The sequence below is a fragment of the Sinocyclocheilus anshuiensis genome, unplaced genomic scaffold, assembly GCF_001515605.1.
Source record: "Sinocyclocheilus anshuiensis isolate Anshui unplaced genomic scaffold, SAMN03320099.WGS_v1.1 scaffold1142, whole genome shotgun sequence".
NCBI lineage: Eukaryota > Metazoa > Chordata > Actinopteri > Cypriniformes > Cyprinidae > Sinocyclocheilus > Sinocyclocheilus anshuiensis.
Window position 1 is genome coordinate 1,000,803 of NW_015536577.1, and position 16,187 is coordinate 1,016,989.

General features: G+C 37.7%; 1 protein-coding gene across 1 annotated transcript; it reads right to left on the bottom strand.

The window, feature by feature from the left end:
• Positions 1 to 1,194: 1,194 nt before the first annotated feature.
• LOC107702531 (thrombospondin-3b-like) lies at positions 1,195 to 14,855 on the bottom strand. The gene is made up of 23 exons (XM_016504882.1): positions 14,651 to 14,855; positions 13,086 to 13,292; positions 12,700 to 12,953; positions 11,743 to 11,845; positions 10,869 to 10,895; positions 10,674 to 10,756; positions 10,359 to 10,410; positions 10,095 to 10,243; positions 6,936 to 7,073; positions 6,776 to 6,850; positions 6,504 to 6,656; positions 6,164 to 6,274; positions 5,720 to 5,827; positions 5,390 to 5,549; positions 5,187 to 5,305; positions 4,329 to 4,381; positions 3,926 to 4,119; positions 3,423 to 3,601; positions 3,227 to 3,275; positions 2,888 to 3,084; positions 2,047 to 2,219; positions 1,791 to 1,930; positions 1,195 to 1,650 (listed from the first exon to the last, which is right to left on the bottom strand). The coding sequence occupies exons 1-23, from the start codon at positions 14,730 to 14,732 to the stop codon at positions 1,601 to 1,603; spliced, it is 2,856 nt and encodes a 951-aa protein (XP_016360368.1). The 5' UTR covers positions 14,733 to 14,855; the 3' UTR covers positions 1,195 to 1,600.
• Positions 14,856 to 16,187: the final 1,332 nt, after the last annotated feature.

Here is a 16,187-nt window from a genome sequence, read left to right on the forward strand (position 1 = left end):
TGAAGCATGTGAAAGTAATCATATATTGTTGTTGTAGTTCTTTTAAACAAGTTGCTTGTTAGAGTGTTGTATATGAAATTTAAATAAGCTAATCTGTTGATTCACAAATCAAATTGGGGCTTCTGGTTTATACAACATATATATACAACATCTGAGTCAAGAATAGAAACGTACTGAAATACTTGTTCATGTGTGTAAAAAGGACTGCAGAGATTTAAGAATTTTTACACAATGCAGCTGTTTGTAAAAACTGATAGTATTGCAGGAAACATTTGTATAAAGGCAAATGTAATATGTTTATAATCAAACACTGATGAACACAAGTTTATTGATTGCTAATCTGAATATTGATCAGAGAAAAAAATCCTATCTATGGTGGTTATGGCCAAATGTGTGTATTTAGAGGTAAATCCTAAAACATGAATAACTGATAATTCTTTATTAAATGCGAAGCAAAAGCCAGGCCGCATATGCATTCTTCTAATTATATCAAAATATAAAGTTTGTATCTATGTATGATATAACATTAATAACTTTTAATAATTGTTCTCTAAATCATTCTCATAACATTTATAACTGGGGGAGTTAACTTTTAATGTTACATGAAAATTTGAAATATCACACATGTCCACACCTTGACAGGTTATGTTTTTGTTTTTTGAATCTAGCGTGAGTTGAGAGGAAAAACATTGACATTCAGATGCTACATTTTGTGACAGCATCTATTTATGAACCAGAAATGAACCCTGTGCCAGCCAACCCCCATCAATCACATTACATGAAAACACTGGATAGCATTAGAGTGCATAAATCATAACAGTACTGATTTAGACTCGTTTTATTCTATTAACATTTAAAGTATAACACAATAGATCTGTGAATTATTTGAACTTGTTACTGGCATACTCTTGTCTTGCTTATACTGCTGCGGCTCCTAATCTCTCACCATTTCTAATCACCAATTGGTTTATGTCTGTGCTAAAGCATTTTTGTAAATGCCCTTATTTAGTTTCTTCAGTAAATTCTTGCAGCACACTGCATGGCAAATATGTAGTAGAGCCCTGTCCATGGTACTGAAATGAACAAAACCTCACAATCAGTTTCTTTGGATGAAAGAGGCTTTGTAAGGAACGGGATGGGAAAACCCTGAGAAAAGTGCTGAATCACTGAATCAAGACAACACATTATGGGGTTTACAATGAAACACGACTGTGCATATGTTTCATGGACAAACGTCTGTGAACACATTTTTATTAACAATGTTTGCAAGCCGTCAAATTCACAGTCAACTTATTTAGTCATTTTTTACTGCCTGCATTATTTTACAACCTTATTAATTGCTTATTTGCTTTTAAATCTTTAGAACATTTATTCCATTAGCTTTATATTTAAGGGTTTGTTGAGTAAACAATTGTCCTATACCACACCATAATACTCATGTTGGTGCACAATGCAAACTTGTGCTGTGTAGTTTATAATTCTGATTTAGAATTTCACAAGATAAAAAACTAATTTCAATCATTATCTCTTCCTACCACTCCAAACACACACATATACACAAGCACACATGTAGACATAGCTTCTTGAGATGAGGGGACGCTTATGTCCTCACATTCATCTGCTTCAGAATAAAGTCATCTGGGATGGAATCTGTGCAATATACAAAAAGTAAGTCAATCTGAGAAACTCAAACACTGTATCTGAACTGCATGTGCTGAAATGTCCAAACAAAAACAACTGTCAAATTGACCCTCAGATACGCAGAATGCTTCTCAAGTCATGCTGCTTACCATTGCATCTATAGCCGAGATTAGACCATATGACGTTCTCCTGAGAGAAGCAGAAGACGCCCAGCCGCCCTCCTCTCATAGTTGTGTCTATCACGACTCCTGAATCTGCCACTAGGGCTGTACCTTCATACAATCTTAATCTACACCATAGATATTGAGAATACAGTCAGAAAACTTTTTCCGAGATTTAGTAGTAAGAGATATACAGTACTTGTTTCGTGTATCTCTTAAAGTTTAAAGTCAGATTAGCTCTCACCGTATGTAGCCCACCTGTGGGCGGTGAGTGAGGTGCCAGCGATAGGATGTTCTGTCCTTCCAGCCCACATTTCTTGGGTCCTTCCAGAGCAAAGTAACTTCCCCTGGTGTGTCTCCTGTGTGCCACAGGGCATTACGCAGATACTCACCAGGACCTGTACGAGACTTCACTGCCTGGAAGAGTGAGACAGAAATTGCTGGGTGATGTTAGCAAAACCTTTAAACATGAATAGTTACATGTATACACTACTTTTCTATACTATACTTTCAAAAGTTTACGGTCAGCAAGATTTATTTTTTAAGGGAAATAATACTTTCATTCAACAAGAATGCTGAATAAATTGATAAAAAGTGACCGTTTTTTAAATATTTTAAACTTTCTGTGCACCAAAGAATCCTGAAAAAAAGTATCATGGTTTTCACATAAATATGACACAGCACAATTGTTTTCAACATTGAAACTACTAATGAGAAATGTTTCTTGAGGATCAAATCAGCATATTAGAATGATTTCTGAAGAATCATGTGACACTGAAGACTGGAGCAATGATGCTGAAAATTCAGCTTTGATCACAGGAATAAATTACATTTTAAATATATTATGACCCAATCCAATTTTCCACTCTTTTTCCTCCACATTCCTAAAAAGTACTACACTTTTTACTTTCCTTTATTCAATGCTTTATTCATCTGTCACAATAATGTACTTCCCTTGCTTTGTTTTTCTCAGCAAATATTCACATTTAGTTTAGATTAACTTGCATATCATGTGCATAATTCAATTACATATTTTAATCAATTGACAGCCTTAATTTTAATTTGTATTTTGAGGTTACTCTCACCTTAAGCTGTATTCCAGGCTGAGCTGAGGCTTTGAAAGGTAAATTCTGCCAATACGTCTGTTCTGTCTGTTTCCACATCACTACATAGAAGCTTGAAGAGTCCTGATAGCCAAAGATGAAGCCCACGTAATCATCATCAGTGGCCGTGTTCACATGGATTGTGCCCTCAAAATCAACACCATTAAATGCTGTGTAGCCTATATAAAGAATAAAGAGGTTAATACAGCTGTTGAGACACAGAGATGTCTGTCAGCCTGTTGGAAGAGAAGGAAATGTAAAAGTCACAAATGCCAGTTTTGATTTTATGGAGTCTCTATGAAAATATGTTTACATACGTACCCACAGCCAAACCAGGGTCGCTGTTCATGGTCTGCACAATCTCCATTCCCTATAAAAACACCAAAGCTGTTTTATAATTCTTCACAGACTTAGTCTACAATGTGCACAAAATATAGTAAAAGCTCAGAGACTAGCTGATAAAATAAAGGCCTAAAATTATAATTACTGTAAATGATCATTTGTGTTTAATGATCACCTTATTTAGTACCACCCAATTGGGGTCGATCTGAGCATCTCCTTCTGGGTCGAGAATGACTGTCTGGAATGCCCTGAAATCTGTCATAGTGACCTCTGCACTTTCAGGGCACGCATCCAACAAGTCAGTCACCTTATCATTGTCAAAGTCTGTCTCACACATGTCACCAACTCCATTGGCTGATGGGAGAAAAGGTATGAAACAAACATGTTTGTTTCTAAATTGGATCAGTAAAACAATACATAATATGTAAGGTGTCTTTGGAAAATAATACTAGTATACTGGTTACTGCATACTAGTTTTTTAAAATGAAAAGTCTGCGAAACAGCACACATTACATATGGTCCAGATATCATCTCATAAATAAAAAGTTGTTATTTTGCAGCTTTAATCAAATTTTGTGTAAAAACTCCAGTCAAACATCATTAACTCCAGAAGTCAGAGATATTACTTTTAGTAGTATGCTAGTATGCTTTTCCAAAACTCAGAATTAAGAATCAGACCATCAGTATCTTTTTGACTGGGGTTGGGAACAAGTCTGCAGTTATCTGGGCCGGGAGGAAGGATATCTGGAATTCCATCATTATCATCATCATCATCACACTCGTCCCCGATGCCATCATTATCTGAGTCCAGCTGAGAACTGTTGGGCACTTCAGGGCAGTTATCCCGCGTGTCCTGATATCCATCACCATCCCTACACACAGAGAATCTTTTTCACTAGAGCGTTAAAGAATGAATGACAAGCAGATTGCTGAGTAACGAATCTCACTGCAAAAAGAATAATGAAACTGACATAAACCAAAAGGAAACTAACTTAATTCAAGTATAACCCTTTAAGAGAACAGTAAAAATCACTATACCTGTTCTTGGGTAAAATAAGCATTTATTTACACAAGTACTTACATGTCCTTGTTTGTATCACATACATCTCCCACCAAATCGTTGTCTATATCTGACTGCAAAAACAGCAAAATATAGAAATGAATCATTGAATTCATATTTGAAAAGCAGGGTGACTAGAGTACCTGTCTCTTTGCCTTCACTGACTCAAGTGCCACTATTATTCACAAAATCCAATCAACTTTATTTGATTTATTACATATATGCTTTTAATACTAATTATGGAAGAAATCTTGTACTTGGTACATTTAACTGATGTCATTCAAGTGCTCACCTCTTATTAGCTGAAAAACAGCAGTTAACCCTAACATGAGCTACTGCATCTGTAGTTATCTAATTTCTGAACTAGTGATGGGTCAATCATGAATGATTGGTTTTGAGTCTTCATATTTTGAGGAATATGATCAAAGTTTGCTTAAGTAGACGTGTTGTAGAACTCGTACTTAATGTGATAACATCTAGGTTATTGGGGTGCCACAAGGTTCAGTGCTTGGACCTATGCTTTTCTTGATATACACAAACTCACTGGGCACTATCATAAAAGCTACTTCTATTATGACTTCTACACAGATGATACACAGTTTTAAAAGTGAAAGTGATGTGACGTAGCCAAGTGTGGTTTCCCACATACTCAGAATTTGTTCTCTGCATTTAACCCATCCAAGTGCACACACACACACAGACTGTGAACACACACCTGGAGCAGTGGGCAGCCATTTTTGCTGCGACGCTCGGGGAGCAGTTAGGGATTCAGTGCCTTGCTCAAGGGTCTCATCTCAGTTGTGGTGTTGAGGGTGGAAGAGAGCACTGGTCATTCACTCCCCCCACCTACAATCCCTGCCGGTACCGAGACAACCCTACCTGCAATGGATCGTTGACCTCAGGACAGCTGTCACAGGCATCGCCCACACCATCTCCATCTCGGTCTGTCTGCATGGGGTTGGGTATCTTAGGACAGTTATCCAACACGTTAGGGATGCCTGTAAAAAAATTAAGTGGTGAGAACAAATAATGTGGTACAATGCCGTAAAACTACAGAACAGTTAAAAGTGAATGGGACTGACCATCTCCATCAATATCATTGTCACAGATGTCTCCCTTGCCATTGCCATCAGTATCAAGCTGATCTCCATTGGGAACGTTTGGGCAGTTATCACAAGCATCGCCATAGGAGTCTGTGTCAGAGTTCTGCTGGTCCTTATTAGGCACCAGACGACAGTTGTCCTGGATACATGCAAAATTAAAATAGCTACTGCTTAGAATCTGCCCCATAGACGATTAATTTCTAAATAATAAAAAATACATTTTCAAGTACACCAGCCCAGGTGAAAACAGTTTGGCATTGAATGCTTGTTCAAATATTTTTTTAAATTCTTCACCACTTGATCAGTAACCTCAACATTTTTAATTCCATCTCCATCTGCATCCTCATCACACTGATCACCAATCCCATCTCCATCTCTGTCCTCTTGCCCAGAGTTTGGGGTATTCGCACAGTTGTCCTGCACAGGGATATTCAAATTATTATTCAATTTATTATTATTATTCAAGGGATAATAAATTGTATATGCATATTATACCAAAATGATTATCCTAACCGAAATTAAAGTATATATGTTTTGCTGATGGAAAACGGTCATCAGTTAAGCAGAAAACCATTCAAAGGGTTGTAAATAATTAATTGGCTAAAATGGGGCAAATTCAGTAAACAGTCATGCCACTTTTTAATGCATAAAACCTACTTGCAATCCAATTTAATAGGTGCTATTTGGACCGGTATTACGCTGCAACATGCAATTCATTCTTAGTAAATTCCCTCCTAAAAACTGAGTATGTACCGCTCTGCAGTGTTTGTCGTTGTCAATGCATGGAAGAGGGCCATCTGGGTAACCATCAATGTCTGAGTCTGGACCACAAATGTTACCATTACCTGCCCAGCCGATGTTACACTGCAAGACATAAAATGGAGAGAAAGATCAGCTATATGGACAATTCCTGGTTGTTCTTTTTTCAGTTTTTGAAAGAAGCAAAGATGTATTCCAAAATATTAAAGAATTTGTTGTCTCAGTTAAGAGCTGCATATGCTTTAAATACAAATTAATGATTTTGCATTCAACATTTCCAGATCGGAAATTGTCTGGATTTACTACGAAGTTTTTAGAGTTTTTAGATTCTCACCACACAGGAAATGTCACTGTTGCGGCCCATCACACAGTGTGCATTCACATCACACGGCTTATAGCCCAGAGTTTCACACGTCCTGCTTACAAAACAGCCTGCAGTCTGATTACCAACAAATCCTGCTTTACACTGGTCACACTTGAACGATCCCTATGAAAAGAGAGCCTTCCGTTTCATTAGTACATTCACATTTCATTGCGTATGGCTGCTATGCAACTTGCCGATTCTAGTGTTTATTATTTATATGCAAATTTAGACAGTTTACTCACCACTGTATTTATACAGACTGAGTTGGGCACACAGGCACCAAAGTGCTCAGTACATTCATCAATATCAACACAGTCCTGAAAAATAAACAACATTCACACAGTAAAAGACTATTCACTTCAAAGTAAAATTATGTTGTAATTAGATTTTGACACATTTTACCTGCTTGTGGCTCTCGGCAAACTCAAAACCCACCCCCCTGAGTGTTGGACCAGTGAATCCTATGGGACAGGACTCACAGGTGAAGCCTTTAGCTGTGTTCACACACAACTCTGCAGAGAAACAGGGCTGAGCGGTACACTATGACAAAGACAGATATTGAGAGAGAAAAGAAAAATGTTATTGAATTGAATTAAATGTACACTTGTAGCGTACTTCAAATATAATATTAATAAAATAAAAGGCTACTTACAGAGAACTTACAGAGATTACACTTTTATGTTTCTTAACACATCTAAAAAGTGCACTTTGTAATAATGTCAAATTAAGTTTTACTGTTGTAAATACAGTTTTTAATCTGTTCTCTGTCGTGATTTAAAGAAATACACTTGTGTTGATGTGTTGACTAACATATTAAAGCACATGTAAAGTACTTTTTAAAAGTAATTTTAATGGTAATATTCAATATTAAATTTATAGTTATATTTTAAACATACTAAATTGCAACTTCATTGTTACAAATGTGTAATTACAAACATATTTAAATACATGAAATACAATTACTATAGAATACATAAAAGTATATTTTGGTTTTTCATAAATGCTTGTCAGTACATTCAGCAGTGCACTTTAACCATATTTCAAAGAAAATACAAATAATTATGAAATTACATATAAAGATGTACTTAAGTCATAATTAAGTGTGTCAAAAAAGCACTCACCTAATTGCATTTATTATAATATAGTATAATTCAATTGCAATTAACAGGCAATACAGTGTCTAAACACATTACACTCAATTTGCATACAAGTATATTCCTTTAAAGTTCATTATTTCATTATTTAATTAATAAGTACTCATTTTAAAAGTATGCTTAAAGGGTTAGTTCACCCAAAAATGAAAATTAGCTTGTTATTTACTCACCCTCAAGCCATCCTAGGTGTATATGACTTTCTTCTTTCCGACGAATACAATCGGAGTTATATTAAAAATTGTCCTGGCTAATCCATGCTTTATAATGGGAGTGGATGGTAGCCCAAAATTTGAAGTCGAAAAAATTGCACCCATCCATTATAAAAGAAGTCCACACGGCTCCGGGGGGTTAATAAAGGCCTTCTGAAGCGACGCAATGCATTTGTGTATAACTTTATAAACCTTTATTCCTAGCTTCCGCTAACTGCCGTACGTGCGTTCACGAGAGAGTGGCGTCCAGCGGATGACGTAAGACGTAGGCAAATGCGGTGACGAACGCGGAAGTGACGAACGTGGAAGCGCAGAGGAGAGAGCGAAACAAAACACCGGTCACGAATTAGTAGTACAAAATGAGGATTTGTAAAGAAAAATGTCGGAGGATTTCGATATAAGCCAAGAGAAGACTGGTTTTCCTTTGCTGTAAACAAAACTTGTTTCTCGCGAGACTAGCATATTCTCACCGGAGCTTATGCTACGCCTACTTCCTACGTCATCCACTGGACGCCACTCTCTCGTGAACGCACGTACGACAGTTAGCGGAAGCTAGAGATTAAGGTTTATAAAGTTGAAAATATGGATATTTTTCTTACACACACGCATCGTGTCGCTTCAGAAGGCCTTTATTAACCCCCCGGAGCCGTGTGGAATTCTTTTATAATGGATGGGTGCAATTGTTTTTACTTCAAATTTTGGGCTACCATCCACTCCCATTATAAAGCATGGATTAGCCTGGACATTATTTAATATAACGCCGATTGTATTCGTCTGAAATAAGAATGTCATATACACCTAGGATGGCTTGAGATTATTGGGGCCAGTATAAACGTGGAAATGCTGATTGTGTGTGTGTGTTTAATACAACATCTTTGTTGTATTAAACATTGCTGTTTCATGTAGCCTACATGTAAGCAGCGTTCTCTACCACAAAGGAGATTATAATGCTGTTTTACCCAGCGCTGAAGTACAGAACTAACATTACATCTGAGGAAGACATATATTGCTTTCGGTTGCTTAGTTTCTGTAACTTTGTATCATGGCTTGTGTTAGAGACCTGCGCGGGACAGATTTTTCAGTCCCGCTCCCGCAAGATTCTGTCCCGCGCCCTCCTGCTCCTGCAGAAATATATCTTATCTGGTCCCGCTCCTGCCCACGACATTCATGTTTTGTCCCGCTCCCGCCCGCAAAAGCCCGCATAAAAGTCACCACTGTTATTTTTAACAGAAAAGCAAGCATAGGCTGCTGCGTGCATGGTTTGGCATGGCAGAATGCGAGCAGCGCGCTTCCTTTATTATCACTAAAAGCTGACATCTATCTAGTTAATCGCAATCTCATAAAGCTGTGTTATAACATAATAAATATATGCACAATGAATCTTTCACAGTGTCTACACTTCGTGTGTTAAAATGAGAGGATTCGTGAGCACACAATTTCAGCACTGCGGTGAGTAGATTCTAACTTGATCACCTCTGATTGGCCATTGCGTTCCAGAAATCAACAGCTGAGTCTGTGATTGGCTACATTATAAATGGAAACTAGGCTATGTCTAGCTTGCGCGTTAATCATTTTAATGTTAATATTAGTTGTTCTTTTTGCTTTAGTGCAACAGATAAATAACAATTTATATGTTTTAGACACTTTATGTTTAGATCATTTCTATTTTGCGGGAGTCCCGCAAATCATTTTATTCTCCCGCATCCTTTTAAACACGTGTTATAAATAGAAACTATGCCTAGCTTGCGCATGTCATTAATTTGAATGTTAATATCAGTAGTACATTTTGCTTTTGTGCAACAGATAAATAACAATGTATATGTTTTAGACACTTTGTGTTTAGATAATTTCTATTTTGCGGGAGTCCCGAGAATCATTTTATTCTCCCGCATCCCGCACACACACGAGTCTCTTCCCGCCCGCACCCGCACTCGCCCATCAAGAGTTGTCCCGCGCCGCACCCTGTTGCGTTGGGTCCCGCGGTACTCCCATGGGAGTGCAGGTCTCTAATATACACCTAGGATGGCTTGAGGGTGAGTAAATCATGGGGTAATTTTCATTTTTGGGTGAACTATCCCTTTAAGTGGAATTCTTTTTCACAGGGGCATGACTCAGGTAATAAAATTAGTATTTTTTTTTGCCTTAGAAAACACTAATAATAATATTAATAATAATGATAATATGCAATCTGAAGGAACCTCGTCGATGTCCTGGCAGTGTGTTCCATTTCCAGCCATGCCCGCTGGACAGGGGCCACACTGATATCCTGGGAACATCATGCTCTCCATGCAGCTCACGCCATTATAGCAGGGGTTAGGATGACATCGGGACTGAGGCTCATGGAATCCTGATAAACAGAGAGACACACATACAGATTAACCTCTATACCACAACAATCTTCAGACATGTTTACCAAAACCTGCTCTGCCATCTCCTGTCCAAGCTCTTTCTCCATCCCTTACCACACACTTGACATTCAAGAATGGTGTTTCTGATGAGAGACATCTCTTTTGTCTGAAAACACATCAAAGTAGAAAGAATTTAATTTGATAAAATGCACGGTCCCAATTAGAAACAGAAGTCTGTAATAAAATATGTCCTCCAATCCAAGCTTAATATGCAGAGACAACTATAGTTAAGTGATTTGTAGGCTGGCTTTGTGAAAACTATTCCTGTGAGCCACATAATCTCATATTCAGTTATAGAGCTTCTGAAGACATCCAAGCCAGTTCCTTCATTCATCCTCATTCATTCATTCCTCTATGGCTTTCTCTTACCTGTTCTCTGATATCCTCTCTCAGCTCTCCCATGATCTGGTTAAAGATGATCAGCTGTCCAATCAGAGCTTTGGTGTGATCACCTGGCCATATCAGAGGCTCTTTTTATTATTATCACAGAGAGCATTACAGGCATGAAAATAATTCAGTTGTGATAGTACATTCACATATGATTGAATCTTTGTTGATATTTACCGAGGATTGCATTAATGTCACTGCCTACTGTAAAGAAACAACAGTCACATTTTATCAAATGTTTCTAGTTCAAAAACAAATGTATATATTTATACTACTGATCAAAAGTTTGGGGTTGGTAAGATGTTTAGTGTTTTTGAAAGAAGTCATGCTTACCAAGGTGGCATTTATTTGATCAAAAATACTGTAAAAAAAAAAAATATTGTTGCAATTTGAAATAGCTGTTTTCTATTTTAATATATGGTAAAATTGTATTTATTGCTGTGATCAAAGCTGAATTTTCAGCAGCATTACTCCAGTCTTCAGTGTCACATTATCCTTCAGAAATCATCCTAATATGCTGATTATAGTGCTCCAATCTTCAGTGTCACATGATCCTTCAGAAATCATCCTAATATGCTGATTTGCTGCTCAACAAACATTTATTATTATTATGTTGAAAGCAGTTGTTGTGCTGCTTCATATTGTTGTGGAAACTGTGGCACGTTTTTTGATAAACAGAAAGTTCAAAAGAACATTATTAATTTGAAATTGAAATATTTTGCAACATTATAAATGTGTGTATGTATCTTTTGACCAATTAAAGCATCCTTGTTTAATAAAAGTATTACAAAATCTTACAGACCCCAAACTTTTGAATGGTAGTGTGTATCACATTCTCTACATTTCAAGATATTCATCATTTCATTCATTCAAAATCCATGAATTGATTGAAGGACTAATATCTGTGGTATTTATTCATTGTCACAAGAGGGCAGTATGATGACATGGCAATGTTTAGAATGGAATACTATACTGTGCAGAATGTAATTTTTTAAATACAGTACGTGAAAAACATTACAAGTTCCTCTTATGCTGTAAGAATAGTGCTTACCTGCATTGTTGATAGTTGAATCTCCTTTGAATGGACAGTCAATGAGGAGACCAGCTGTTGCTAAAGAGCCTCCGAGAGCCAGTTTAACAGACTCTACTAAGCCCTAAAACATATACATATATGAAACAAACATTTATATGTTTTGCTATCCCTCTTCTTCCACACTTCCCTGTTTAACACACTAATCGTCACTCCTGTGTAAATTTACATCTGTTGCTCAAACAGAGAGTGTGTTTTCAGTCAGGTCTCAATGCAAAAGCAGACATTCATGGTCTGTTACAGCAACAGCTGTACTAAACACATTCACTAGGATGTCTGCACAACTTTGCATATGTATTTAACACAACGATAATTAGACATTTACATACGCTCATACAAAACTCACTATGCAAGGTTATGGGTGGTGGCTAAGGCAGGTGGATTTGACTCAAAAGAGCCCACCTCCGAGTCTCTATGATATTTTGGTCGATTCCACAAAACCAAAATTGTCACACATTAAAAAGTACAAAAAGATATTGTTGCATACAGCATAATCCATTTGAATTGTAATCCATATGAGTGGTTTAATCTAAGGCTTCTGAGGAGTATGCATGAATAAAAGTCTAAATTAAATCTGTTCATCATATAAAGTGATCTCTTTAGACTTGGATTAAACTGCTCAATTCATATGGATTATGTTTACAAAGTCTTTATAATATCAATGAACATTTTAAGTTTCAGTTGTGTGGACTTTTAATGGAGGGGCAGAAATCTCTCAGGTTTCACTAAAAATATCTTCATTTGTGTTTTTCGTAAAGATTAACAAAGTCTTAAGGGTTTGGAACGATACGAAGATGAGTAAATGACACATTTTCATTTTGGGGTGAACTGTCCCTTTAAATTTGCTGTACAGTTATTTTGATTCACACTGACTGCATGACAAACAATGTTCCTTAATTGTTGACCTAAATGAATCACCTGTATCCTGGCATAAGACTTCTGTCCGGTGCGAACATCCACAGATTCTGCCTTTGATGGAAGCCCGACAAATGAAGGGAGGCCCTGAGCAGAGTCCACCAAACGGCAGTTTACATAAAGCTCTAGGTTTATGTGACTGCGTCTAAGTCCACTCATTCTGAGTATAAGTGATTGGGTGCGTCCCTCAGCGAGGACTGGGTTTTGTAAATTGACAGCATGAGCTTTTCCATCAGAGCGCAAGTATCGCACCAGTACTGAGGAGACAAAGAAGGTGATCTTTCCAAAGACAGGAATCATAAGCAAAGACTCACTTAAACTATTGAGAACCTACACAGATTGCATTTGGGGAAATGTTTGCAAATAAGACCAAAAAGCATTTAGCCTACATTTGTTGATCTTGCCTACAGCAGCAACCTCCAGGTATTTCTTGTTGTCCTCCTTATCATAGATGCCGAACAAAACGCCACCGAGTTTGGGTGGCAGCATGAAGGTGGAGGTGATGTACAGATCTCCTACCGTCTGCAGCGCTCCAGACAGACTCTCTATAGCTGCAGCTGTCTGACGTGCATCATGGAGCTCCAATACATTAATCACTGAAAGAGAGGACACATTTTAAGGCTAAGTCACATGCACAGATAACACATGTGCAGTAAGATGACTGTATGATTTTAGGAATGAGAAAGTGACGTGACGTGACGTGTGACATGTGGCCAAGTATGGTGACCCATACTTGGAATTAGTGCTCTGCATTTACCCATCCAAAGTGCACACACACAGCAGTGAACACACACACACCGTGAAAACACACCCAGAGCAGTGGGCAGCCATTTATGCTGCGGCGCCCGGGGAGCAGTTGGGGGTTCGGTGCCTTGCTCAAGGGCACCTCAGTCGTGGTATTGAAGAGAGCGCTGTACATTCACTCCCCCCACCTACAATCCCTGCCGGTACGAGACTCGAACCCACAACCTTTGGGTTATGAGTCCGACTCTCTAACCATTAGGCCACGACTTCCCCCAAAGTTTTCCCCCAAAGAAACGTTTTCAAATGACCTTTTTCAATTTAGGGGAAATAATAATTAGAATATTATTATTATTATTATTTTTATTTATTTTTTACATTAATTCATGCTGCATTGCATGCTGGGAACTCACAAACCCTTACATTTTCAATATATTGTTCAATTTGAAATTCTTTGTTCATAGAAACTTTTGAGTAGTTGGGACAACTTTTGGGGGATTCTGTTGGACTAACATGGGGTTTTATGTAATTTCATGTAATGTTCTTAGTATTTATGTAGTTACTTGTACAGTGCAAGCCACAAACTAAACTGAAGCTTGCTTTATTTCTCCAGATAAAGGACATTTTACATATCGTCTTTTATTTCTCTTCTTTATAATTCTACTGATATGCAAACGCTTGTCATTGGAAGCACACTGACATCATTCAGCCAATTATTTGTTGTGCAAGTTATTATTATTATTTTAATAATTACATGCAAACACTTTGTGCAATAATGTAGAAATTAACTTTTGTTTCTGAACATGCCATAATGACAAAGAAGGACAATTAAAAAAATCTAGGGGGCAAATATTGCCACTTACTAAAAAGTTAGTTTCTGACAATCGTTGTTTGTATGGATAACAGCTCACATTTGCATGTTATTATCTCATTGTTTGGGCGCATTGTCTCTAAGCGCTGACTATAGGTCGCTGGGGGGAGCATGAAATGAGACAATAAAGGACCATTTGGGTTCGGAATTAACGGTTTAACCTAGATGACCACTTTATATCACCAAGAATGTGAAAGCACTGAACTTACACCATCACTTGTAAGCTAATTGTCACAATCCAAAGGAAGTCCAATGGAAAAAAAAACAACAACATACACAAATCAGAGTTTATATTACATTTTAAGATGCAGGCTACTGTGTGATTCCAAATAAAAAGCCCACCTTTAAATTCAGACGATTCGGAGAAGTGGCCAAACGCAGCATAAAGGACAAGCAGGCTTGGTACAATTTTCCTCAATTCCATCCTCTTGAACCAAGTCCAGCAGATACTGTTTGATAAACCGATTAGAATATAATCCAGTTAAATTCCCGTTTCCCAAAGACACGAGCAGCTCAAAGCGTCCAAGAGCTTCATAACATCACATAAACCCGCTGACCGGTTTGACCTGAACGGCCCTGAGCGGGTGAGTCTGCGGGTCCTCTGAGACTCTGCAGCGCTCAACACTTTCTGTCCCAAATGAGAAACAGAAGTTGAGCTGCAGGGGGAGAGATAACGAGTCTTGTCAATCAATTTACAAGTATTTATTGCGGCTCTCTCCCGCTGCGTCTTCATACCGCGCTGAGCTCCTCTCAGATTGAATTTCACAGCGCAAATGAAAATATCTTTGACAGTTTTTGTTTCGGAAAACTAAAAATAAATCTACTGAGTTTGGGTTTTTGTGAATGAAGCATATAGACGACAACCCGAGTACAAAATAAAGCTATGAGAAAGTTTGGATAATTTTGAGGGCGAAATCCGTTGAAGCTCATTTCGCTTGTCTTATTTATTAATTAATTTATTCACTTATTTACTTACCTACTTGTGTTTTAAATTGTTAAATGACATTAAAGGGATAGTTTACCCAAAAAATGACAATTACTCCATGATTTACTCACCCTCAAGCCATCCTAGGTGTATATGACTTCTTTCAGACGAATACAATCGGAGTTGTATTTAAAAAATATCCTGGCTCTTCCAAGCTTTATAATGGCAGTGAATGGGTGTTGAGATTCAATAGTCCAATAGAAGTCCAATAAAGTGCGTCCATCCATCATAAAAAGTGCTCCACACGGCTCCGTGTAAAGGCCTCCTGAAGCGAATCGATGCATTTGTGTAAGAAAAATACCTATATTTAAAACTTGTAATCAGTAATCTCTAGCTTCTACTAACTGTCATATGCACGTTCACGAGAGAGTGGCGTTCCAGAGGATGACGTATGCGTAGCGTAAACTCTGTGAGAAGTGACGTAAACTCCGTGAGAAGTGACGAATGCAGAAGCGCAGTGAGCAAAACAAAACACCAGTCAAAACGAGGATTTGTAAAGGAAAATGTCAGAGGACTTTAACATGCCAAGAGGAGACAGACTGGTTTTCCTTTGCTAAACAAAGGAAACTTTGATTCCTTTGCTCCTGTAAACAGAATTTGGTTCTCGCGAGACAAGCACATTCTCACCGGACCTTACGCTACACTTACATCATCCGCTGGAACGCCACTCTCTCATGTACACACCTACGACAGTTAGCGGAAACTAGAGATTACGGTTTATAAAGTTTTAAATATTGATTTTTTTCTTACAAAAACACATCAATTCGCTTCAGGAGGCCTTTATTAACCCCCCGGAGCCGTGTGGAGCACTTTTTATGATGGATGGATGCGCTATATTGGACTTCTTTTGGATTATTGAAAAATAACACCCATTCACTGCCATTATAAAGCTGG

Excerpts from the sequence above, each read along its gene's own strand:
- LOC107702531 (XM_016504882.1), bottom strand. The coding sequence starts at position 14,732 with ATGGAATTGAGGAAAATTGTACCAAGCCTGCTTGTCCTTTATGCTGCG. Across the intron at positions 12,954-13,085 it reads TGTAGGCAAGATCAACAAAT|TACTGGTGCGATACTTGCGC; the intron begins GTAGGCTAAATG and ends TTGTCTCCTCAG. Across the intron at positions 6,275-6,503 it reads ACAGTGACATTTCCTGTGTG|TGTAACATCGGCTGGGCAGG; the intron begins GTGAGAATCTAA and ends TATGTCTTGCAG.